Source organism: Ornithorhynchus anatinus, chromosome X5, assembly GCF_004115215.2.
Source record: "Ornithorhynchus anatinus isolate Pmale09 chromosome X5, mOrnAna1.pri.v4, whole genome shotgun sequence".
In the NCBI taxonomy this organism is placed as follows: Eukaryota; Metazoa; Chordata; class Mammalia; order Monotremata; family Ornithorhynchidae; genus Ornithorhynchus; species Ornithorhynchus anatinus.
The window spans coordinates 21,732,348-21,759,505 of record NC_041753.1 but is presented as its reverse complement, the minus strand read 5'-3'; the positions used below and the strand labels follow the sequence as shown (position 1 = coordinate 21,759,505).

General features: G+C 45.4%; 1 protein-coding gene across 2 annotated transcripts in view; it reads left to right on the top strand.

Moving 5' to 3' along the window:
* FKTN (fukutin) overlaps positions 1-25,690 on the top strand; it is a 37,280-nt gene extending 11,590 nt beyond the window's left edge. For both annotated transcript variants that reach the window (XM_007670639.2, XM_001516066.4), the window contains exons 4-10: positions 776-979; positions 2,094-2,371; positions 5,022-5,154; positions 8,868-8,997; positions 11,960-12,093; positions 13,380-13,507; positions 23,828-25,690. In XM_007670639.2, the coding sequence (XP_007668829.1) occupies positions 776-979; positions 2,094-2,371; positions 5,022-5,154; positions 8,868-8,997; positions 11,960-12,093; positions 13,380-13,507; positions 23,828-24,041 (1,221 nt within the window). In that variant the 3' untranslated portion in view covers positions 24,042-25,690. The remainder of the gene's footprint in view (positions 1-775; positions 980-2,093; positions 2,372-5,021; positions 5,155-8,867; positions 8,998-11,959; positions 12,094-13,379; positions 13,508-23,827) is intronic.
* The last annotated feature ends 1,468 nt before the right edge of the window (positions 25,691-27,158 follow it).

The following is a 27,158-nucleotide window of genomic DNA, read 5'->3' as shown; positions in this document are numbered from 1 at the left end:
GGTTCATAGTCTAGAAGACTTTTAACCAGAACTCAATGTTTTTTATAACTATAGTTGAAGGAAATGCATATCTGATCTTTTCAGAGAAATCAGTCACTGTATTGTTCTTTCACGTTCTTTGAACCTTTAGAATAGTTGGAGATGCTAAATAAAATTTATTGTACTGAATGTCCCACAGACATCGCTTCTTCAGAAATCATCGGAGGTAGATGATCATCTCATTATGTAGTGTATTCACTTGGTAAACTAGGCAGCCATATTTTAAGTCCACTTCATCTTTGAACAGTTAGGTTTTTTTCTTAATGCTAGTTAAGGGGTGACTTTTTTGGTTACAAGTTTTGATTTTCTCTCCCCAGTAGGGGACTCTGTTGCTCAAACTGAAGTACACCCAGAACTCTTCATCAGAGGCAGTTTTAAAAGAAAAATTAAGAATCGTAAAATATTTAAGCGTTGGCCTGTTGAAGCATAGCATAGAATGCATCTCAGAGTCTTGCAGAGATAAGTGTTAAAGAGTTTTGTGTTGAAATTTCTTGTGCCTCATGGAGCATTAAATCTTTTTATAAAAAGTGGCGTGCGTACATGATTTGCCAATTTTCTACCTCTACACACCCAGGAAAACTCACATTGAACTGTGAGATCCTGTCTTTTCTTATCATCCTATTGAGGACATTTTAAGATCCAAAGTTTCTGGAGGTAAAAAAATTCAAAGTCACTATGAAATGTTATTTAAATTTCCCCTCCCCTCTTCCCTCCCAATTTTTCTCTCCCTAAACAGCGTGCGGTTAAGAAGTTTCTTATGGTAGCATCTAGTCAAAACGTACCCGTGACGCTTATCGATCCTTTAGTTCTGGAACTGATTCATAGAGACTTTGAACGACTCGAAGACTCTTCTGACGGCAAGACCTCCGAGTGCAAGTATTTCTGTGCTGTCCGAGATGTCACCACGTTTGCAGTCCTGGACAAACAATGGAAAAACGAAGTAAGATTGCTGCTTTCATGAATAAAGGCCTCTGTGTTTGGGTGTCCACATTTTCAGCACAGGAGGGAATATGGTTTAAAATGGCACTTGTGACGGTTCCATATAAGACCTGGGTAGATTGAGAAATTCCTGGATTTAGGCCTCCAGGATCGGGAGATGAACAAAGGAAATGGTGACAGGCAGGCAGCCTACTCCTTCGATGTCCTGTATCGCCTAGAGCTGATTGAAAATGGTGAGCTCTGTCATTCTGTGGTTGCAGGCAGCTCAGAATAGCATCATCGAAATCGGTAACTGACAATCGGATGCATACGGAAGTGTTGAGGGTGGGTCTGAGGGTATGGCCTAACGGAAAAAGCATGGGCCTACAAGCCAAAGTCAATTTTGCTAATTTTGTGTGACTCTTCCTCCCCACCGCCCGTTAGAGTATAAACTTCTTGTGGGTAGGGAACGTGTCACTTCTTTGTTTTATCCTTCTCGAGTGTTGACTGCAGTGCACTGCACCCAGTGGGTCCTCAATAAATGCTTTTGCTTCTACTCCAAAAGCAGGAGTTGTTTATGCCGTTTATGAAGCACTTACCTTAATATGGGCTGCAGTTCTGGGCTTCGCCCTAGGGCAGATGCAGATAATGAGATCGGGCCCAGTCCCACAAAGGGTTTGTGCTATAAGAGCCAGAGAGAGTGACTAGCTCACCCCCATTTTTCAGATGTGGAAACTGAGGCACAGAGAGGTTGTGACTGGCCTGAAGTCACTCAGCAGACCCGTGGCAGAGCTGGGCCCGGAACCCAAGTTCCTTTCCTCCCGGGCCCGTGCTCTTTCCACTAGGAAGGAAGACTCCCAGAGAATCCATTTGGACGTTACCCGGAAAATAGTACTCACTGTGATTAATGGGTGAACGGATCTCTACCAGTTTGTTTCTTCCATATTAACAAGGAGTGCCTGAGGAAAATTAATTCCCTGAGTCTTTCTGGAGGACTCCTGGCCCAAGAGCACTAGCAATTGCTGCACAGCGGTCGTTTGTACAAACCGTTGGAGTAGAGTCCCCATAAATTTGTATTAACGGCCGTCCTTGGCTCTGAACGGTTTCAAAGCGATTGACTGCTTCTTTGTCGATAGGTGGGTTGGTTTCAAGCTGCTGAGAAAATGGGATTCCAGTGGGTCGAGATTGAGAGCAAAGACCCCCGCCTGGAAGGGATGGATTACCTCTCGGGGACCGAAATCCCCCTGCACTACGTCTTCAGGCTGGCAGCCCACACCGTCCACCTCGTGGTGTTGTACGAGAGGAGCGGCAACTATCTCTGGCACGGCCACTTGCGACTGAAGCAGCACGTGGACCGCAAATTTGCGCCTTTCCGAAAACTGCATTTTGGCCGTCACCCTGGGGCTTTGGACAAGTGAGTGTAAAGATGAGCAAAGCAAACATGAAAGTCACTGCCAGTGTTTAAACGTGGTAAACATACAGTTTGTTTGCGCCAGTGCTGAAATCTGCCCTAAAGTGTGAAATTAGTTTCCAAGATTATGGAAAAACAAACCGGGAATAGTCACTCTGAAGAGAAGAAGAGGAAAATAGCATGTGAGATTTTTTTTTTTTTTACTGATTTGAAGGGAACGCTGTATGGTGTTCATATGGTAAAATCAGGAATAGAAAAGGATCTGGTGAGAGCGCATCAGTCCTGTTCATGTGAGAAACAAGAGACGAATAGAGCCTATGGCCAAGGGAAGGAGGCACTTCTAGGCTTGGTTCAAGATAGAGCACGGACCCAGGAGTCAGAGGACATAGGTTCTGATCCCAGCTCTGCCACTTGTCTGTTGTGTGACCTTGGGCAAGTCACTTCACTTCTCTGGGCCTCAGTTACCTCATCTGAAAATAAGGACTGAGGCTGTGAGCCCCATGTGGAACAGAGACTGCATCCATCCTGAATATCTTTTATAATAATTTAATAAAAATAATTTTGGTATTTGTTAAGCGCTTACTATGTGCAGAGCACTGTTCTAAGCGCTGGGGTAGATACAGGGTAATCAGGTTGTCCCATGTGAGGCTCACAGTTAATCCCCATTTTACAGATGAGATAACTGAGGCACAGAGAGGTTAAGTGACTTGCCCACAGTCACACAGCTGACAAGTGGCAGAGCTGGGATTCGAACTCATGACCTCTGACTCCCAAGCCCGTGCTCTTTCCACTAAGCCACGCTGCTTCTCTGTATCTTGTATCTGCCCCAGCGCTTAGAACCATGCTGGACATATAATAAGTGCTTAACAAATACCATCATCATTATTATTATTATTCATTAAGAGGTAGCAACTACATTTCCTCTATCCCTTTTTCAGTTATGGTTAATTACCCAGCAGTTGGTCTTCAATTTGTGTATTATCTTTGTGTCTTTCTTCCCTTTCTCATCCTGCCTTCTGCCTATTCACTGGCCCATTTTCCACTCCTGCAGAAGTTGAGAGAGTAAAGAAAGTGGGACTTCAATCCAGCCATTTTATTACTCATTAAACAGTCCTGTAAAAGAAGGGGAAAGGAAGAAGGGTGAATTAACTTGGATTTTTCCCTTGCGTGCTGTCTTTGACTCTCTTGATGGGTAGGTTTCCCGCCTGGACCTCGGGAATGCCTAAGAAAAAAAGGGTTACTGGATTTTGAAGGCCGCACCATAATCACCATTTCCAAAAAGATGGGGTCTTTCACTGCTAATCCATTGCTGCCAGACTCCTAGCCTGAGTCCTTTTGGACTGGTGTCTTGAAGACTGTAAATTACCATGTGCTCCCTAAAAGGGGAGGTTGGTTTAAGAGCAAAATGCACCACAGCAGAAACAATTTTTGCAACACAGTAGATGCAGGAGAATAGAAAACCACTTAGCCACCTCTAATAATCATAATTGTGGTATTTGTTAAACATGTACCAGTCACTGCTAAGCGCCGGGGTAGATACAAGCAGATCAGGTAGGACACAGTCCCTGTCCCATATCGGGCTCACAGTCTTAATCCCCATTTTACAGATGAGGAAACAGGCACAGAGAAGTGACTTGCCCAAGGTCACAGCAGAAAAATGGCAGAGCCACGATTAGAACCCAGTTCCTTCTGACTCCCAGGCCCATGCTTTTCCACTAGGTCACACTGTTTCTCTTGTCTGCTGTGTGGCCTTGGGCAAATCACTTAACTTCTCTGTGCCTCAGTTTCCTCATCTGTAAAATGGGGATTAAGGCTGTGAGCCCCACAAGGGGCATGGACTGTGTCTAACCTGATCAGTTTGTACCTACCCCAGGGTTTAGACCATTTGCCACAGATGAGGTGGCTGAGTCATAGAGAGGTGAAGTGACTTGCCCGAGATCCCACAGCAGACAGGTAGTGGAGCCGAGATTGGAGCCAGTGATCTTCTGACTCCCAGCCCCGTGCTCTAGCCACCACGCCATGCTGCTTCTCTAAGAGAAGCAGAGCCCAGGGAACCACCGAGGCAGAGTCACAACAAACTGGGCCCTGCACCTTTGACCTGTATCGTTGGCAACAAAAACCCCTAATTTGTAGCAAGAGATAGGCGAGGAAAGGAAGAGTTCTACAATGGCTTCCCTTCTAACTCATCCTTTCCTTGCTTTCCCCTTTGGGAAGGCACAACCCCTGGAGACTAAGCTCGTTGTGGGCAGGGATTGTGTCTGTTTAGTGTTGTAGTGTACTCTCCCAAGCGCTCAGTACAGTGCTCTGCACACAGTAAGCGCTCAATAAATACAACTGAATGTAAGTGAGATTTAATGCAGACAGTTTCTCTTCCCACTGCCAACTTCAGGGCACAGAATAACTCAAATGTCTTCCTTATCGATGGCTTCCAATGTTTCATTACCGTAAGGGTTGAGATGTTGCCAGATTATTGATTAGGCGGTAGGATTTTTAAGCTCTTTTCTGCAGTTGCTAGTTTGCCGTTGAGCTGATGGTGAAAATGTACATACAAGCTAGTGATGGATGTTTTGACGAGGCTGCGTTTTGATTCTCAAGGGAATTCTCTCGTTCCAGGCCTGAATTGTATTGAAATAATGCTTCTGTTTCACCGCAGGCCAGAACTACTCCACGTTTCTATTGATGGAATACAAGTTCAGATTCCAAAAGATCCGGGCCACTTTCTAGAGGATATATCACACTCTAGATTTCTTGAGTGTAGATTCAAAGATGCTCGTGCTTTCTTTCAGGTTAGTGGCAGCCAGGTGGTATTATTTTTGTTAATTAAGAGGAGCGATCCATTCTTGGTTTGGAGAAACTTAAAAGCATTACATTCTTTCTTTGGACTGTAACGATGCTGACTAGCCCGGGACCCTTTAACAATAATAATTATTATGGTACTTGTTAAGCGCTTATTAGGTGCTAAGCCTTGTTCTTTGCACCGGAGTTGATACAAGTGAATCAGGTAGGACACAGTCCCTGTCCTACATGAGGCTCACACTCTTAATTCCCATTTCCCAGATGAGGGAACTGAGGCCCAGAGAAGTGAGGTGACTTGCCTAAGGTCACAGAGCAGACACGTGGCGGAGCCGGGTTTAGAACTCAGGTCCTTCTGACTCCAAGGCCTGTGCTCGATCCACTAAACCACGCTGGCCAAAGCTATGGTGGGTCAGGCAACTGGGATTGCCGTGGGAGTGGCAGCAGCTGCATCCAGGGTAAGCCGACCCGACCCGATAGCTGGAGCTAATCCATTCCCTGCTCGGGCAGATCCACCTTAGCATTAAGAACTAACAGTAAACTTCAAGAGTTCATGTCTAGATCTGTATTTGGGATACCCTTTCCACATCTGTGGATCTTCTTCATCGTCATCTTCATCATTATACTGTTGTGCCCCCCCAAGCACTTAGTATGGTGCTTTGCACGCAGTAAGCGCTCAGTCTGTATGACTGACCAACACGCAATGGAGTGCAGTCAGTCAGTCCATCAGTGGTGTTTGTTGGTCTCCAGTGTGAGACCAAGCTAAAGGTCTACTAAGTGCTTGGGTAGATACAACCTAGTCAGGTTGGACACAGTCCACGTCCCACATGGGGCTCACAGTCTTAATCCCCATTTTACAGATGGGTAACAAGGCATAGAGAAGTGAAGTGACTTGCCCAAGATCACACAGCAGACAAGTGGCAGAGCCAGGATTAGAACCCAGGTCCTTTGACTCCCAGGCCCGGACTGTATTCACAAGGCCATACCTTCCGTGTGATTGAAAACCCTCTGCATCCACCACAGATGTCACTTCTGATTCATTGGAGCAGTTACGTGCTATTCTTAGCATCATATACCATGACAGGAACACAGTAAAGGAGCCCTAGAAGGAGAGCAGTCTGACCGCCTGGAAGCACTGTTCACTGTAAGACAGATCGAGCAATCAATGGTATTTATTGAGCACTTACTGTGGACAGAGTACTGTACTAAGCGCTTGGGAGAGTACAGTAATAGAGTTGGGAGATAGGTTCCCTGCTCACAATAAGCTTACAGTCTAGAGGGGGAGACAGACATGAAGAGAAATAAATCGATTACGGGTGAGGACAAAATCAGTGTAGGACTGAGGGAGGGGTGAATAAAGGGTACAAATTGAAGTGCAAGGGTGACGCAGAAGGGAGTGGGAGAAGCGGAAATGAGGACTGAGTCAGGGGAGGTCTTGGAGGAGAGGTGCTTTTAATAAGGTTTTGAAGGTGGGGAGAGTAATCGGTGAGGGTGATTGGGTGGGGGTGGGTAAAGTTCTCATCCAGGCCGACTGTCCACTCCAAGGACATCTAAAATGTTAAGGTGGGTGCTTCTAGTACCCAGCAAATGTTGCAGCTTGCCCTAGCTCATTATATCTGTATACATATTAGGATTTGGATGGCAGTGTCCAAAAATATTGAGAATTCATGGACCTGGTGGTGTATTTTTGAATTCCAGTATTTTCACAATCTTCATTTTATTCAAATTTTAATGGAAAGCACTCAGGCAGCATTTGAGGAGAATAAATGAATGAAAGATGAGGAAAGACTGTATCTTGGCCTAGTGGAGGCTTTTTTATTTATTTTTTTTAACGCAACATCAGTATGCAAGGCTGTAATGTTTTCTGGTGTAGGTTTCTGCTCAAAACAAAATCAGGTAGAGCTTTGTATTCATTCTTCATCGCGTCTCGCTTGCACCCTTAAATTGCAGTAAGAGAGCCTTGCGATTGACCATTTGCCACTCTCTTCCCTTCTCCGTGTTGGTGTTTCAGCCACCGGGTGTCCAGCAAAATCGACTACAATTAATTTGGCCGTTCCTCTCGTTCTGTCGAAGCATTTGGTTTCTGCACCACGGCTTGCTTCAACCGCCAGCCGTGATGGCAGTCACCTGAGGTCGGGTTGGCAAACGAAAGCTTTCGTACATCGCTCTGGACTCTTGGTGGCACCCGGCAGTTGAAAAACACGATAAAAAATAATAGCGCCCGATCGGGCCTAAATGGATAGAAGAAACAGCATCGAGGATCGTCCTAGGCATGGACACCCAGAAAAGTAGCAGTTCTTTGTCATCAGGTAATGTCATTTACTCTGACTCAATCCAGGGAGCCTTTGGCGGTGACCTAAACGTGTCGTAGGAGACCGAAGTTCATGGCTTAGAAGAGTATCACCGCTAGAAATTGGCTTTCCCCTGCAAGACTGAATCCTAACAAAACCCATGATCGTGGCAGTGGTCCCAGAAGAAGGAAGGAAGGAGAGGAAAAAAGGAATGTCCTGGAATAGGGGTGTCATTGGTAAAGGGGTTTAACTTAATGTTTGCGGGGAGGTGGGGGTGGGTGACAGAAGAGCATCAAAAGCGGCTGTGGGGGATGAGTGAGGTAAGGGAAGCTGGCATTCTCTGGGAGATAGAATGCCTCGGGGATCGATCGCCTCTCCTCCTCCTCTCTTCCTTTTTCCAAACCCACTCCCCTGCCCCACCCAGTATCAGCTCTGCCTATGTTCAGTTCTTTACAGTTCATTCAGTTGTTCATTGTTGTATCTATTGAGCTTACCGTGTGCAGAGCACTGCACTAAGCGCTTGGGAGAGTACGATAAAATGATAAACACATTCCCTGCCCCCAACGAGCTTACAGTCTAGAGGGTGAGCTCAGAATGTGACTACCCGTGAACTGTGACACTTGGGTTTTAGAAACACACCTAGTTCTGCCGAGGGACGTGTCTTTTTCCGCTCTGCAGTTTGGCTAGAACGTGATTCGGGAATTAGAGAATGTTCTCCTCCCAAATGCAAGCCCGTTTGAGGTGGACATGTCACATTATCAAAGAAACTGCTTGCGCGTGTGGTGTCGAAAAGGGTGAGTATTTTAGTGAGGGCTTTCCCGAATGCGAGGCTTCCCGAGAGTGTGGCCTAATGGGAAGAGCCCGGGTCTGGGGGTCAGAAGGTCATGGGTTCTAATCCCGGCTCCGCCTCTTGTCTGCTGTGTGACCTTGGGCAAGTCACTTAACTTCTCTGTGCCTCAGTTTCCTCTTTTGTAAAATGGGGGTGGAGACCGTGAGCCCCACATGGGTCAGGGACTGTATCAAACCTGATTTGCTTGTATCCACCCCAGTGCTTGGTACGGTGCCTGGCACATAGTAAACACTTAACAAATAGCATCATTATTATTATTCTTATCTCAGCTCTGCCAAATGCTTGCTTTGTGGCCTTGGGCAAGTCACGTCACTTCTCTGTGCCGTAGTTCCTACTTAGCCTGTGAGCCCCACGTGGGACAGGGACTGTGTCCAACCCAATTCACTTGTTTCTACCCCAGCGCTTAGAACGGTGTTTGACACATGGTAAGTGCTGGATGGATGCCATAAAAAAAAGTCCCCTTGCATTTTTGGGCGAGTTAGAAATAAAAGTGGGTAGGTCTGGGGTATTTTTCCAAATCGCATAAGAATTAACATCCAGCAAATACTATTTGTTAAATCTGTAGCAGTACCCTGATGACGTCTCTCTGGAAGCGGTAGAATTTCGGAAAAAAGCCAAGGCATTATTACACCTGGCCGCTCTGACGTTACAAAGTTTGGGAGTCCGATTCTGGCTGAGCAGTGGAACCTGTCTCGGTAATGTCTTCTTGCAATTCCTATCGCTCTTTTCCAAGGCCTCGGGCTGTCATTTCTCGGCTGCGCGGAGTGCAGTATTTCTTCCTGTGATTCCAGACCTAGCCCCCCTGCGAGTAATTTTAGAAAGCCTCACAGATTATAAAGTTTTAATCAGACCCGAGGGACGAATCAGCATTAGCCCCCGTAGCTCGGCAGAGCAAAGAGCAAGAATCTGTAGGTTGCTTTCAAGCGGTCTGTCTCCAGCCAAATTTTTGCCGGGGCCGTTATTCAGACCCGTTGCGGGGATTAGTGAGCCACAAGCGGTATTTGTAAAAACATGATGTGTAATTTGTATATAGTTCATTAATGCCAACAGAGACCAACCGTGCAGGCAATTGTCGAGGTAAAATGAAGTCGGTGCTTCCCCAAAGGCAGTCCTTCCTTCGTTTTCATTTCTCCTCTCCCTTCTCCACTGCTCCAGACTGCACTCACCAAAAGTGTGATAGATAGGGAGGAGAGATCAACCAATCAGTGGTATTTATTGAGCACTTGCGTGCGGGGCACTGTGCTAAGCACTTGGGAGAAAGTACGACAGAATTAGCAGCCACGTTCCCTGCCCAAAGAGTAGCAGCATGGCCTGGCGGCTAGAGTACGGGCCAGGGAGACAGAAGAGCCTGGGTTCTAATCCTGGTTCTGCCACTTGTCTGTTCTGTCACTTCACTTCTCTGGGCCTCAGTTACCTCATCTGGAAAATGGGGATTGAGACTGTGAGCCCCACATAGGACAGAGCCCGTGTCCAACCCGACTTACTTGTAGCCACCCCAGTGCTTAGTACAGTGCCTAGCACATAGTTAAGCACGTAACAAATACCATTAACAAACTGGCAACATGGAACGTGTCTGCTAATTCTGTTGTACTCTCCCAAGCGCTTAATACAGGGCTCTGCACATAGGAAGTGCTCAATAAATACCACTGATTGATTGATGCTTAAGATTCCCTTTATTCCTGGTAGATCCCCTGCCCCACAAGGGTTGGATGCCCTGCCCCCCCCCCGCCCCGCACCAATGATGACAGATTTCTGACCGAAGGCAAGCTAAACTCTCCCTTAGGCAGAAGTTGAGTTTGCAAGCTTGTCACACAGTAAATTCAACTTGCAAAGGTCATCCTGCCTTCTGATGCTCCTGTTGAGTTTGAGTCGGTCCATCGATGGTATTTATGGAGCACTTACTCTGTGCAGAGCACTGTACGGAGCACTTGGGAGAGAGCAGTACAACAGAGGTGGTAGACACGATCCCTGCTTTCAAAGAGCATATAGTCTCATGGGGGGGAAAGACATTAAGATAAATTACAGGTAAGGGAAGCTTACTGTTTGGGGTTTTACAGTCCAGTCTTTAAGCTGTAAACTGTCTCACTGTCTGGGGCTTTTCTTTGGAGTGCCGTGGTCACCTTGGGTGGGGGAGGGAGAGAGAGAGAATTTAATGTGCAGATAGCTGACTGGACCCCAGACCTGAATAGAGATAATGCCTACTGGGTCAGAACCGTCCCTCGAGACTGTCAGCTCGTTGTGGGCAGGGAATGTGTCTATTTGTTGTATTGCACTCTCCCAAGCCCTTAGTACAGTGCTTTGCACACAGTAAGCGCTCAATAGGATGGGTTGAATGAGTGACCGAAGGAACAAACTGGAGTGAGCAACGTATGCAGCGCGGGACCAGTAGATGGCCCACCACACCTTCCTTCCCTCTGGCTCCGCCACAGCTTTGTTCTTGCCTCTCATACTTCTGCTCTCTAATCGCGAGCCGCCTGCCTGTGCCACTGTCCTGGGTTTCTTTCCCTTTTTGGCTCCCCCATCTCTGCTCCCCTTGATTTACTCTTGCCTCTACTCGGGCGGGGCAGAGATAAATTGACCCGTTGCTATCCAAGCCTGTAAAGATCGGTTTAGATCGGTAAAGATCAGAGATCGGTGTTGAAGCCAAATAACAGTTTAGTAACAGAATGCTTAGTTGCTCCCAAGTATTTGTTTTCTTTCTTCTTCTTCCTTCTGCTGCTTCTTCCCTGTTAATGTGGCCATGTCCCGTTCTTTTAAAGAGTTTAAGGCACTGGAAACTTTACGGGCATTATTCTGGTTCTCTCCTTCTTGAATTGGGCGATTCCCTGCATTGTATTCAAGTGAGACTTCCCGCAGTTAAATCTTAAATCTTGAAATTAAGGCTCAGATTTATCTTGCCTTGGCTTTGGGCCAGATTTTAAGGAACACTGACCCAGGTAGGCAAGAGGAAAATAACAGAGTTCTTCTAAAGTTGGAAGTTCCATTATTATGGGACCCCCATCCCCCACCCCCCACCCCCGATCCCCAACCTGGATGGCATTCTGTTCTGTAAACTAGTCAGAAGAGGCGGTTGTTTGAAAAAGGAGTGAAACAACTATATCATTTTTCAAAGGAAGCCAGAGTGGCCTCCCATCACCAATAGCTAGGTATTTGACATTCGGTTCAACCATCTGGCTCTCTGTAATTAGTGATCCCCTTAGCAGATGACTTAGGCTCGTGCTCTATTTAAAAATTAAAGTAAAACATATGCTTTCAGGAGGAGCTGAAAGCTCAAGGTTTGAAGCAACCAGCCTTCCTCTCACTCTGCTCTAATATTGGCATCCGTAGGTTTCATGGGTGTCCTGGGTCACTCTTTGCATTCTTCTCAGTATGTAATGCATTTACATGTTAAACACGCAGTTCTAATCCCAGCTCTGCCACTGATCTGCTGTGTGAAGTCACTTCACTTCTCTGGATCTCAGTTACCTCACCTGTAAAATGGGGATTAAGACTGTGAGCCCCATGTGGGACAGTGACTGTGTTCAACCTGATGTGCTTGTATCTACTTTAGTACTTAGAACAGTGCTGGGCACATAGTAAGTGCTTAACAAATACCATATTTTTTAAAAAAGTAACATCTTGATTTTTTTTCCCATCCCTTTTTTTCCTTTTTCTTAGGTTGGTATCGACAGTGCAATATAATTCCTTACAGCAGAGATGTGGATTTGGGGATTTTCATACAAGACTACAAGTCGGACATTATTCCAGCATTTCAGAAGGCAGGACTTCCTCTTAAACACAAGTTTGGGAAGGTGAGCAATCATCAAGTCGCTTTGCCTTTATTTGTGGGGTGGCGGGGGGAGGGCTCAAAAGCTGGGTAGCAGCATTTAAATGAAAGAGGTAGTATGCTCTGACGATGCGTTGCTGTTTCCTTAGGACCTCTGCTTCTATTAGTGGAGGAGAGGAAAAGTACATAATAGGTGCTCGATAAATGTCAGCCAGAAAAAGCAGGGATCTAAAGACCTGGGTTGGGTAAAGAAGGTGAAGCATCAGAGGACAGTCTCTTCCATCCTATTGATGCACACTAGCCTTTTTTTTTTTAAGTATTTGTTTTTATTTGCCCAACCCACCATGCCTTCATTCACTCTGTCCTCCCCACAGCTCTTTTCAATGTCCAACAACTGCCCTTCAAACCTCGACCTTGTCCCCCCACCCTCGGGGCATTCCCCTCTCATCACCTTTCCAAGCTGACCCTGATGCTATAAGGGAACCTTTTAAAAAAAAAAATAAAAATCTTGTCCCACTGCACCCACCTCTGCCCCTTTCTGCTATTCAGTTCCCTTGCAGTCATCTCTGCTCCCACTGTCCCCACCACCATCAAACGTCCAAAGCCACAGGAGCAGGGCCGGGGCTGAGGGGGAACGGAGAAATATGGTGGAGTGGTTCAATCAGTGGTTTTTATTGAGTACTGTCTGCAAAGCACTGTACTAAGTGCTTGGGAGAGTAACCGTTGGTAGACATTACGCCTGGCCTCAAGTGGTTTATAGCCCAGCAGGGGATCGGTGTGTAGGGCAGCAGTGCAGTGGTGTCATTAAATTAGGCTAAAGCACTTCCTCTCCTCCCCAAGAGGTGGAAGCATAGGATCATTTAAAGTAAACCTTCCTCTCTAAGGTTCCTAAGTTTCTTTTTTTGATCCTGATTGTGGCTTGGAGAGAGTTTCTTTGGGAATCCTCCTGGCGGACACATCAGACTGTCATTTTCATCTTCAAAATGACTGGGAGTGGGTTGACATCTTTTATTTTTTATAACTGTAAACTGCTGACAGGTAGAGGTTGTGTCTTAGGAGTAACTTGGTATAGTGCCTAGCGGAGGGTCTTATTAAAAAAAAACACACACAAAACCCCAGGCACCTAACGACAGTGATGAAAGTGCTCTTTAACGGTGACTTCCCTTTGCTAAGTGGGATGGTTTGCCTTTGATGGGCCCTCCCCTAGAGCCTTCTAGAGATTGAGGCCTGTTTCCTCTAGTGAGCGTGACTAGATTTCCAAGCTGTTTTTTTCCTGATTTTCCAGTGGATGAAGTACTTTCTTTCCAATAGGTAGAAGACAGCTTGGAACTCTCCTTTCAGGGAGCAGATGATGTGAAACTTGATATTTTTTTCTTCTATGAAGAGATTGACCACATGTGGAATGGAGGCACACAGGCTAAATCGGGAAAGAAATTCAGGTAGGAATTCAATCCTGTTTTGAACAATGAAAAAGTACAAATGTAAAATGAAACCTGTAGGAGCATTCATGCTGAATCTTTCCCTACCGTTTGGGGTTATGGAAAGGATCCCAAGGAGTTGGACATAGCTTGTCTCTTGGAACAAGGGTTTTTGTGTGAGTGCAGAAGGGGGGGCTGTAGACATTGAGGGAAGTGGAAGACTTGAGAAAATACTGGGGCTCTGGTACCTATCTTAAACTATTAGGCTGTAATGTTGGTAACACCTAAGTGGGAAAAATTTGTGTAGCGGATCTCCTCTTTTCTATAGCTGTAAACCTGTGTACGTGTGCATCTGTCTTGTCTCCTAGAGAGGAAAAGGAATAGGTTATCGAAATTAGGAAACGTAAGCATAGTGACTTCACACCATGTATTCTTCCTTGGTGACAAGGCCCCAAGAATGTGTTTATCTTGGTATTAAACAGAAGGTTATCGTCTTCGGCTAATCTAGGCAGAGCCGCATTTTCACATTTTTCGACTGTTACATTTGAATCTCTGTGTGAAATAAGGAATTGCTTTCTGTAATGTTCACTCATTCCTGCTTTATCTCCGGGACTTTGATAACAAACTAACCGTCGCCCCTAGAACAGAGTGTTACAAAAGCCAATTTTGGCATGCTCTGGCTACTGAGTTTATTTATTGGAAAAAACCCTGTTCTCCTAGTTATTAAACACTGACCTACTAACTGTGATTTTGAAATATAGACAACAGAGTAATAGAGGTGACGGGTCTCTTAACAGTCAAGGTGCTAATAGCCGGTGATGATACGATAGGAGCAGGGGCAGAATTATACATCCCAGTCAGGACCCATGGCTCAGCCAAAGATCACGGGGCTTTCATTAGAACTTCAATCTACAGCCTTTTATGGTAAGGTCTAAAGAGCTGGTAATGGGTCGAGAGGCTGTAAAACTCTACAAGCACTGTTCTAAGCATGGGGTAGATACAAGGTAGTGGGGTCGGACAGAGTCCCCGTCCCAGGTGGGGCTCACAGTCTTATTTCCCATTTTACAGATGAGGGAACTGAGGCACAAAGAAGTGAAGTGACTTGCCCAAGGTCACATTCCTCCCCATAGCGCCGTTAAATCCCCTCCCCGGTCAGAGGTGAGGGAGAGCGTGGCTGCTGGCTCCGTCTCCCCCTCTAGACTGTAAGCTTGTTATGGGCAGGGAATGTGTCTGTTACATTGTTCTAGTGTACTCTCCCCAGCGTTTAGTACAGTGCTCTGCACACAGTAAGCACTCAGTAAATAGGATTGACTGACAGCAGACATGTGGGGATTAGAATCCCTGTCCCCTGATTCCCAGGCCCAAGCTCGTTCCACTAGGCCACGCTGCTTCCCTTTATATTGTAGCCAATATTTCCTTGGCAACACATGTAAAAACCAACTCGAGCTTTTGCTGTACTGGTGCTGGCTAGCAAGTCACTCACCCAGAGCTGGTACTTAACTGCTGTGTGATGTTTATGGCCAAGGTCCCTAGGTCATTTGCGGGATCCCTGCCTACCTTTACCAACTTGGAGAAGCAGTGTGGCCTTGTGGATAGGGCACAGACCTAGATATCAGAAGCATCTGGGTTCTAATCCTGGTTCCGTCACTCGTCTGCTGTGTGACCTTGAGCAAGTCACTTCACTTCTCTGGGTCTCACTTCCCTCATCTGGAAAATGGGGATTCAGATTCTGAGCCCTATGTTGGACATGGAGCGTGTCCAACCGATTACCTTGTATCTACCCCAGTGCTTAGTATAGTGCTTGGCACGGAGCAAAGCACTTAACAAATATTGTCAAAAAATAAACCAAAAAAAACCTTGGCATTTGGATTAGAGTCTGAATTTTGCTTTCTTAGACAAGTCCGGAGAAGGTGCAGTCTCTAGATTGTAAACTCAATATGGGCAGGGAATTTGTCTACCAACTCTATTTTGTCCTCTCCCAAGCGCTTAGTACAGTGCTCCACATACAATAAGCGCTCGATAAATATGACTGATAGATTGAAAATATCTGGCTCGTACAGAGAGTTCTGCCCACAGCAGGAAAGTTATATTGCCAGTCATTGTTGTTTTCCAAGGCACCTGGATCCAGAAATTCAGTTCTGTGTTTCTGAACGACACTGTGAAAATTAGGAAGTTGAAGCCGAAGGTTTCTCTCTGGAACTGCACATTCTAAAAGGGAGGGTTAAAAGTAATCCTGAAGCTGGGGAACAGCTGAGCTTCATGTCATGTTACCAAGAATATATTCCTGGATGACCTAATGTGATAAGGGCTGGAGCTGCCCGGCTTCAGGAAAATAAGTGAGACCTCCAAATGCTTACAGATAACAAAACTCAAGCCCCACGAGGCTGTTAGAGGAACTTAGAGAAACACAGAACAAGAGATTAAAAGAAAAACCTGTTGTGGTTTTCTGCCTGAAAACCAAAGACCAGAAGCAATCGACCAGGCGTGAATCTCGATTGGTGAGAAGGCTCCGGGACCAAAGTCAGCTTCCCTGGCATCCCGTGTGCTTGCCAAAGGGCAATGGGGGAGAAAGAGATACTAACTCAGGAACACTGGCACAGGATCTTGCCATCGAAAGTGTTACCTCTGAATATGAAAGATGGCTGCCTATATTTGTGAGCCTCCCGGGGGATAGGGAGTGTCAAATTCCCCAATGAAGTCCTCTTTTTCCCAGCTACCTCTGCCTGCTGCGGCATCTGTGCACCTTTTAGGCATGTGGTACTCGCCCCCAACTTCAGCCCCCTGCCCCACCGCACTTACATCCATATCCGTAATTTATTTATGTTAATATCGGTCTCTCCCTCTAGACGGTAAGCTCGTTGCAGACAGGGATCGGGTAAGTCCGTCGTATTTACTGAGTGCTTACTGTGTGCAGAGCACTGTACTAAGCTCTTGGGAGAGTAAAACAGAACAATAAACAGACACATTCCCTGCCCACAACAAGCTAATAGTCTAGCCAAGGATCCCAGATGTAGCCTTGGTGGATTTGTTCAACTGCCTGATGGAGGGAGAGGCCCAGGGGCTCAACCAACACTGTTGTATTGTTCTCTCCCAAGCACTTAGTACGGTGCTCTGCACACAGTAAGCACTCAATAAAGCCCACGGATTGAGAACTCCCAACTGTGAATTCTTTTTGAGCTTACTATGTGCAGAGCACTATACTATGTGCTTGGGAGAGTACAACACAACAATATAACAAATATATTCCCTGCTCACAACAAGCTTATAGTCTAGAGGGGGAGACAGACATTAATATGAATGCATAAATTATGGACATGTATATAAGTGCTGTGGGGCTGAAGGTGGAGGGGGGTGAATAAAGGGAGCAAGACGGGACATCAGAGAAGGGAGTGGGAAAAAAGGAAATGAGGACTTAGCAGCATGGCTCAGTGGAAAGAGCATGGGCTTGGGAGTCATAGGTCAGGGGTTCAAATCCTACCTCTGCCACTTGTCAGCTGTATGACTGTGGGCAAGTCACTTAACTTCTCTGTGCCTCAGTTACCTCATCTGTAAAATGGGGATTAAGACTGTGAGCCTCTTGTGGGACAACCTGATTACCCTGTTACCCATAGTAAGCGCTTAACAAATACCAACATTATTATTATTATTATTCCAGCGCTCAGAACGTTGCTGCACACCCAGTAAGCGTTTAATAAATACTCTACTTCACACCCCTCTGATTAAGTGATTTTGCAGCATTGGTGGAAGGACTGGACTGCAGTTCCCAGGAACCCGAATTACCCTTTTTGAATATTGAGTAGTGCATCTAAGGTACCTGCTAATGTCTCATCTCCTCCAAGTAGCCTTCCCCGATGAAGTCCTCTTTTCCCCGGCTCCCTCTCCCTTCTGTGTTGTCTTTGCACTTGGCTCTGTGACCTAGGAACATGAGCTATTCACCCCACCTTCAACCCCACAGCACTTAAGTACATATCTTTATATTATAAATTATTCATTTCTATTAATGTCTGTCTCCCCCTCTAGACTGTAGACTCACTGTGGGCAGGGAACCTATCTGCCAACTCTGTTGTGTTGTACTCTCCCAAGCACTTAGAGTGCTGTGCACCTAGCAGGGGCTCCAACATTAGATCAGCACTCACTTCTGGACCGTTGATCATTTTTCTGAGAATTTCTACCTGTAATCACTTCCAAAGTGTCGGCTACGTTACCTGCAGTTTTTCCAATGCGTCATCTTTGTATCCCAATTTCTTGGTGATCTCATTTTTTGTTGCTTCATTTGACTGAGTTTTAGGTTCTTTTGCATCATGCATCTCCACCCCACACAAAAACAGTGAATTGAAAATAAGATTTACTGCTGAATGGTTTTTTTTTCTTTTGAGTTGATACTCTTTTCTCTATAGCATCTTTTATCCAGGATTTGGATTCTTGAGAATACAGTCTTTCTTTTTTTCTGTTCTCCCATTTGTGAAGCAGGTAGATTTGAATAATTTCTCTTAAAGTGAATTTTTTTAATACTGACATCTTTCAGTCAATCAGTGATATTTACTGAGTGCTTACTGTTTGCAGAGCACTGTACTAAGCGCTTGGGAGAGTACGATTCAAGAGTTGGTAGATATGTCCCCTGCCCGCAACGAGCTTATTTTGAAACAGTCTTACAGTTTGAACTCTGATTATTCATTAATATTCTTCAACATAGTTCTTTAAATTATTATTTTCATACTCATTTTCAAACTTTCAGTGTGTTATAGGCGCAGAATAAAGGAAGAGATTTTAATCCACGCAATGTAATCGGTACTCAGAAATGACCATTTTTAAGCAGTCTAAACCTAGAATGCCGTAATTTGGCCCAGTTCTTGAAAGATCTAATTCATTCATTCATCATTCAATCGTATTTGAGTGCTTACTATGTGCAGAGCACTGTATTAAGCACTTGGAATGTACAATTCGGCAACAGATATAGACAGTCCCTGCCCAACAACGGGCTCACAGTCTAAACTGCCAAGGTAAAGCCGTTCCCCTCTTCTATGCAGTGACATAGAATGGGCAAGCCAGGGTCAAAGTTAACCTCCTATATTCATTATTAAACGTGGAAGCCTGAAGTCAAATTCTGGGTCTCTTACCCACGTGTCATTTGCGGATGATGCTTAAAGACAAGTGTATGGCTTGCAGAGAGGTAGAAATCTTAGGAAATCCTTCTGCAGGAAAGGATAGCCAAAGAAATATAAGCACAGGTAGAAACTGACACCAGGCAGATGAAATGTAAATTCTGTCTCTGGAGGTTTGATGATGGTACTGTAAAAATACTGATGGTTTTGTGCTGAGGAAAAAGCTGATATTTAAAGAATTTATCATCTCCCAGTGTGATAAAATACGTGGTGGGCCCTCGGTTGCTAAACTCTTAAGAGCCCATATATACTCAAAGACAGAGTGTACGTTTCTTGCTGTTATTTCCCTCTCGGTTTTGGCATTTGTTTGTGGACAGGAGGAGAATCGTTAAAATTAGAAACGGTGGTGGAGGTTGCATTGGCATGCCCACGGTCAATAGTATTTAGGCAGTTCCGGTGTGCAAAATATTGCACTAAGCACTTGGGAGAGTCCACTAGAGTTAGAAGACACCATCCCTGCCCTCGAGGAGTCAGTCAGTCAGTGGTATTTAATGAGCGCTCACTGTGTGTAGAGCTTTTTACTGAGTACTTGGGAGAGTACAATAGAACAATATAACAGCCTCATTCCCCGCCCACAGTGATCCTACACTCTAATTAGAGACTCCATCCTTAAAATAAATTGAATTCATACAATTGAATGAATGAATGTACGTAGTAGCAGCTCCTGAGGATCTCTTTCCTTCCACTCCCTGCCACAGACTTTTCCAACATCTAACATCTGCTCAATTTCTGAATTTGGTGTTTAGTAATTCTGCCCACCCCACCCCCTTTTTTTTTTTTTTTACAAACAACTTTTTCTATCCACCTGACCTTCCCCGCTTAGACTGTGAGCCCCTTGCAGAAGCTGGGAGTGAAGTGGTCAAATAGACCCACCCTTTTCCATACACCACATCCTGAATCTGGGGTGCTAAAAGTAGCAAATTAATTGGTTGTGGTAAATTGCTTTCTGCTCTCCTAGCCACAGACGCAGTTGAGAGAGAAAGAAAAGGCTGCAACTAAAACGATAAATAGTAATTCTTAAGTTATATATATATATATTTAGTGTGTTTAAGCTGTAAATTTAAGCAGGGAGCCCGCGAGGCCTAGTGGTAAGAGCATGGACCTGGGAGACAGAAGATCTTATTGCTGTATTGTACTTTCCCAAAAACTTAGGACAGTGCTCCGTACAAAGTAAGTGCTCAATAAATGCGACTAAATGAATCTGGGTTCTAATGTTGGCCCTGCCACTTGTCTGCTGTGAGATCAGGGGCAAGTCGCTTTTCTGTCCCTCAGTTTTCTTAACTGTAAAATGGGGAGAAAATACCTGTTCTCCCTGCTTCTTTGGTTGGGAGCCCCATGCCTGACAGGGACTATGTCCTTATCTTGTATCTACCTCCGTGCTTACTTAGTATAGCGCTTGGCATAGAATAAGTGCTTTTAAAAACTAGCACAATTATCAAGATTAAGTAGCTCTGCAGCCATCCAGAAGAAAGTGCTTGTAATAAGGGAACATATGTCTCTTCTCCATTTTTTTAATTCTTCCAACAATTTTAGCTGATCCCATAGTGTGGCTTCTCATCCCCCAATCGGATTTGAAGGCTGAGTGGAAGGGCTCTTTGTCCTTCTTTTGCTTGAGAGGTTCCCGCAAAAATCTTCAACCAAGTAACTGGATAAAAACATTCAGTTTCAACCATCTCTCCTTAAAGCAGAGGCAACAGGGCTTCTTCACCTTAGTGGTATTTATCTACAACCCTGATTTATTAGCAACCTTGGTGAGGCTCATGGCATGTGCAACCCGCTCTGCCACTGCCAATCCACCCCATATTACAAATGATGAAGGTTGCCTCGTGTAATGATTTATTGACCTGTTTGCCTTTCCGAGCCAGGCTGCGATTTTTCTGTTTCCTGGAGGTGAACTTGATGCAGTATTGGGGGGAACTGCAAACCATAGAGCTCCGTTTCGCCAAAAGCATTTATCTGAGCTAGATTTTGTTTTGCTGAGTCTCTGAAATGGTTTGCTTTGAATGTCAAATGTCTGTTTCAATGTCAAATGGGGGAGATGTTTAAAAAAAAAAAAAACAGGAAAAAAACATTGCCCAGAGACCCACCCATTTCATCTACTCTCTCCAGGGTAGAATTAGCATTTTCCCTTCCTTGAGCACTTTGCTGCCCCAGAGAACAAAGAGTTATCGAGCAGATTGTAGAACACTGTACTATCTCGCTTCATCTCCTGAACAACAGACTGTCAGCTTGACAGGAGAAACAGGTGGAGATACTGTTGAACATTCAGGAAGATGGATGGGCATAGCAGAATTGGGAAAGGCAGAGGGGCAGTATAGTGTCTGATTCCCTAGCTGCTGCAGTGCAATATGGCTTTCAGTTCACAAAAAGTCTAGTGGAAAATGTGCATTAGCTGCCTCCTTCCCCAAATTTGGAGAAAAGTGCTCAGAGATTTCTGACTCTTTGATGCAGGTACTTTGACTTTTCCTGACTCCTCTGGGAGTGGGGTACAAAAGATTTGTACAGGGATGGTGTAATCTAGTGGAAAGAGCCTGGGCCTGGGTGTCAGAGGACCTGGGTTTGTCAGAGGACCTGGGTTCTAATCCCACCTCTGGCAAATGCATGCTTGTACGATCTAGGGCAAGTCACTTCACTTCTCTGGGCCTCAGTTCCCTCATCTGCAAAATGGGAGCCCTATGTGGGACCGGATGATCTTGTATCTACCCCAGAGCTCAGTACAGTGTTTGGCACGTAGTAAGCACTTAACACATTCCCCAATTAGGAGCAAATAACAGTCCAGGTCCCAGCCTTTCTTTGGCCCAGAGAGGCTCAGCCCAGTTCTAGAGGCCATTACAATGTAAGCAGTTCCGTGGCCCAGGATTCTGTGTCCAGCAGAGGCATGGAGGGATGCTTGGGAGGACCAGGGGATGGTTGCCTTCTGACATTGATCCTCGTGGACAGAGATGTCCCAGTCATTCAATTAATGGTAGTTATCGAGTGCTTCCTGTGTACAGACAGCACAGTACTAAGTGCTGAGAGAAGTGCAGTGCTGGATGGTTGGTAGACATAATAATGTTGGTATTTGTTAAGCGCTTACTATGTGCCGAGCACTGTTCTAAGCGCTGGGGTAGACATAGGGGAATCAGGTTGTCCCACGTGGGGCTCACAGTCTTAATCCCCATTTTACAGATGAGGGAACTGAGGCACAGAGAAGTTAAGTGACTTGCCCACAGTCACACAGCCGACAAGTGGCAGAGCTGGGATTCGAACTCATGAGCCCTGACTCCAAAGCCCGTGCTCTTTCCACTGAGCCACGCTGCATGATCCCTGCCTACAATAATTATGGTATTTAAGCGCTTACTATGTGCTGACCACTGTACTAAGCGCTGGGGGAGATACAGGGTAATCAGATTGTCCCACGTGGGACATTTTTGAGATGAGGTAACTGAGGCTCAGAGAAGTTAAGTGACTTGCCCAAGGTCACACAGCAGAGGTTAGAACCTCTGACTCCCAAGCCCGTGCTCTTGCCACTAAGCCATGCTGCTTCTCTAGTCTAGAGTGGGAGATGGGCATTGAAATAACCTTAACTTTTAAGTTAACTTAACTTGGGAAGCAGCATGGCTCAGTGGAAAGAGCCCGGGCTTTGGAGTCGGAGGTCATGGGTTCGAATCCCGGCTCTGCCACTTGGCAGCTGTGTGACTGTGGGCAAGTCACTTAAATTCTCTGTGCCTCAGTTCCTTCATCTGTAAAATGGGGATGAAGACTGTGAGCCTCAAGTGGGACAACCTGATTACCCTTGTATCTACCCCAGTGCTTAGAACAGTGCTCGGCACATAGTAAGCGCTTAACAAATATCAACATTATTATTATTTTACCCTTCAGTAGATCCATCATCTATTTCAGCTCTTCTCAAGCCCTAATTCTTCTCTCTAATTATACCATTGCTCACCACTTGTTCTTGAATCTGTCCCAAATTTTCAAGAACAAATGGCAATTTAAGCACTGTTGATGGCGTTTGTCTCCACAATTTACCTTAGTAATAAATTCCATATGCTTACCATCCACTATTATTATTATTATATTTGATAAGTGCTTACTTTGTGTCAAGCACTGTTCTAAACATTGTGGTAGATACAAGTTCACCAGGTCACAACAGTCCCTGTCCCACATGGGGCTGAATAGGAGGGAGAATGGGCATTGACTCCCTAATTTTACAGATGAGCTACCGGAGCCACAGAGAAGTTAAATGATGTGCCCTAGGTCAAGCAACTGGCAGAGGTGAAATTAGAACTCAGGTCCTCTGACTCCCAGACCCATGCTCCCTCCAGTAGACCACACTGTTGGAGAGAAATATAGTTTCCTTTGTCTTGTTTTAATTTTACCACCTGCCATCTTCAGAGTAACCCCTAGTTCTGGTATTGTGGGAATCAATTTTAGATATGAACAGCAATAGGAATGAATTTTTTAAAGTGTGTTTTTCCCTGAAATTTTTTCTTTATGGCTACAGTCTAGAAGACTACAGAGAAGTGTGAAGCAGTGTTGGCTAGTGGAAAGAGCACAGGCCTGCGAATCAGGAGACCTGGGTTCTAATTCCAGCTCTGCTTCACTTGCCCTCTGTGTGACCTTGAGCAAGTCACACTTCTGTGCTTTAGTTTCCTCAGCTGTACAGTTAGTCATGTCAAGGGGCAAGGCTCTTTAAAAACTTTACATTTAAAGTACTGTCTTTTTTTTTTTTTTAAGTAATTTGCCACCCACATCACCTTCAAAAAAAAAAGTCCTGAGCAACTGGTTATTACAAAGCAATGATCCCATAGAAGGATTTCGAGTTGAACCTGTTGCCCTTGCAGAGAAGAGAGTGACTTACCTGGCCCCCCACAAATAACAAAAAGATTCCTGAGATACTGAGTATAAATGTACAGCCCTTGGGCTGCTTGGTATGCTGTGGGGAAAGTAAAGGCAATTTCCCTAAGAATTTCATACCCTTACTCAGTTTCACCCAGTGGCTTTTCACTTTGGGTGGGAGACTGAAAGCTCGTTGTGGGCAGGGAATGTTGTTCTATCGTACTCCCAAGCACTTAGTACATTGCTCTGCACACGGTAAGCGCTCAATAAATACAACTGACAGTGACCGCCCGGCAAAGAGGCTTCATTTCCTGTTGTAATCTAAAGCTCTACCCCTTAATTCTGTGTTCTATCCCAGGTACCTTTTCCCCAAGTTCACCCTGTGTTGGACTGAATTTGTAGAACTGAAGGTCCGTGTGCCCTGTGACACCATCCAATACATCAAAGCCAACTACGGCGAGAACTGGATGATTCCCCTGAAGACGTGGGACTGGAAGAGCTCTCCTCCCAACGTGCAACCCAACGGGGCCTGGCCAGTGGCTCAGTGGGACGAGGTCATCCAAGTGTACTGAGCCACCTGGCTGAACTGACGTCTCCTTTCTTCTCCCAAGCAGGGGGAATTGTTTCCATTTCAGGCAGCGAAGGTGCACCGTTTGCCCACTCCGTTGGAGAAAAGCAGAAGGGAAATTGCAGCCTCGACGCACCGGTCCGTTTGTTCGATCAGGGCTCGGCCTTGCCACCGCTTGAAGCCAGGAGGCCCCAGGGCTAAGACGACTGGGGGTTCGAGCTGGGGTTAGTACTTGGGGGAAGAGAGTTTGAATCCAGAGCCGAAACTGAGAGGGTATTTATTTCAAAGTTCAGGAGATGATCTGCCAGAAGACCTAAGGGGCTGGCCTCAGCCTAGTGAAAGGAAAAAATCCTGAATCGAATGGTTGCATAACGTAAGTGGTACTGATGAAATTGATGCTAGTTTATATTGAATGTACTTGATAGGGGCTGTGCTCCCCACGGATGGATTATGGAAAAAGACTTTTACTAACCTTCTAACCACTGTCTAAAAAGGTGAGACACTGGCCAAGAGGTCAGATGGAAATGTGCTAACTACAAGGTCCCAGCCCACGATTTTTTTTGTTATACCGTCCTTCCCGAGTGAAGTAAAAATAGGTGTGCTCAGTTCTCCTTTAACACGTTTCCATTACGTGACTGGGTTAGGACCCTATTGAGGAACGAGAGCACATTGTTCCCATAACATGCATTGAGCTGACTACGGGGGGATTCGCAAATAGGCATAGGTAGGTTTGGTGTTGTGACCTGATACGTGCGTATAATATCGGGCGAGGCAGGAATACCGTATCATCAGTTTTCTATACAGCACAGGGTCCTTCAAGAACACGGCTTCTTTGCGATAAAACTGCTGACCGTGTTCTCGTGGCTCCAGCTTTTAAGTTTTCACAGCTTTCCCCTCTCCTTCCTACATCCACGTTAGCCACAGATCCCCACTCATTGCCCACAAATAACATCTAGGCTTTTCAGACTTAGAGAGAAGCCATTGGAGTCCTTTCATGGAGCAAGATGGATTGAGCAGTAGTACATTTTGCACTGGACTAACTCATGGGTGAGAAACATAAATCTCCTGGGAGAAATTGTCCCAATGTTCAGTTCTGAAATTTGCTTGTAGAAATTGTAATTCAGATTACTTTCCTTTCACGAGTTGATCATTCCTAGCTAAAATAACACTGGACTTTTAAAAGTAGGTCATATCCGGCACTACAGAAATTTTTATGGTGATGGAGAGAAGTTGAGAGTAATTTGCTTTGTCGAAGGGAAAATGACCTCTGCCCTCTTTTTGGGCATTCAAAATTGCCTAATCTTCTGCTAAATAACTTGAACATAGTTGACGTCAGTGCACTGCCTGATAATGCAATGTGGAGCTTCATTTTTATCTTGACAGCCCCAGAATGAAAAGACGGTATTGACAGCACCTGGATAAAACAGTTGCTATGTTCTCCTAGCTGGAAAAAAAAAATAAGGGAAACACCCCTTCTTCCTTGAAGTAAAGCAGTGGCTCAAATATGAGAAGTGTGTACTTAGCTAAATATGCTGTGGTATTGATGAAATTAATGTTAGTGTGTATTGAATGTACTTGTTAGGCTGGTGTTTACACAGAATTTGTAAGCTATGAGTCAGTGCTTGACTGTTGAATAAATTTTTTTCTAATCTATTGATGGCAGGTGTTTCATAGTCTGTGACACTAATTTTCAGGACCCTGTGAATATCAAAAAAAAAAAGTACCCAAGCTTCAAAAAACTCTTTTTAGAAGATTTTAAAGATGGCTCATCTTGTGACAGCACATGCGGCTGAATCCTCAGTCTCAGAGGGAGGGCCCACGTATTGGCAGAGGTTGAGCTCATCGACAGCAGGGAGCATATCTCCCAACTCTGTTGTTTTGTACTCTTCCAAGTGCTTATTACCGTGCTCTGCATGCAGTAAGCAGTCAATAAATACCTTGCCCCCTCCTACCTCACCTCGCTCCTCTCCCACTACAACCCAGCCTGCACACTTTGCTCTTCTAATGCCAACCTTCTCACTTCACTGTACCTCCATCTCGCCTAGCCCACCGCCGACCTCTCACCCACGTCCTGACTCTGGCCCGGAATGCCCTCCCCTCCTCCTATCCAACAGACAATTGTTCTCCCTGCCTTCAAAGCCTTATTGAAGGCACATCTCCTCCAAGAGGCCCTCCCTAAGCCCTCATTTCCTCTTCTCCCACTCTCTACTCCCTTTATTAACCCCCCTGCCCAGCCCCACAGCACTTGTGCACATTATCTGTCATTTATTTATATTCACATCCATCTCCCCCTGTAGACTGTAAGCTCATTGTTGGCAGGGAGTGTGTCTGATGATTGTTATAGCGTACTCTCCCAGGTGCTTAGTCCAGTGCTCTGCACCCAATAAGTGCTCAATAAATACCATTGCCTGACAGAGATGAGAAGAATGGCACAGGACCTGAAGGCAATAGAGGCACAATGGTTATAGGTGCTGGCTTTCCAATACCTGGACTAGATCAACTCTGTCTCTTCATAATCTCCACTGAGGATCATTTTACCTGTTTGCAGAGTGTGGTTATACTAGGTCGAGATCCTAATCAAGCATGTGCAGAGCATTTTATTAAGTCTTTGGGAAGAATACAATAGAAGATATGATCCCTCCCCACAAGGAACTCACCCTCTAATTGAGCAGACACTAAAATAAACTGCAGGTAGAACAGAAAAGGAAAATAGGTTGATGAGTCAGTGTTTAAATAGTAGGGTAAGTCAATATGTACAGAAGTGCTTAGGGTGGGTGTGAGTGCCTAACTGCTGAGGTGGTGGTTGGGGAGATATGGCTTAGGGAGTAACTAACTGGGGAAGGACTCCAGGAGGAAATATAATTTCACAAGGGCTTTGAAGATGGGGAAAGCTGGGATCTGGTAGATTTGAAGGGGGAGAGGGAGTTTCAGGCTGGAGGACAGGTATGAGCAAGGAGGCGGAGGTGAGACAGTCAAGAAGCAGTTAGAGGACTGAAGTGTGGGAGTTGGGGTGGAGTGGGAAGAGTGAGTGGAGAAGTGGGTGGGAGCGAGCTGATTGAGTACTTTCAAGTTGACAGCCATAAATCTCTGCTTGATGCAGAGAGAAATGCACTGTGACATT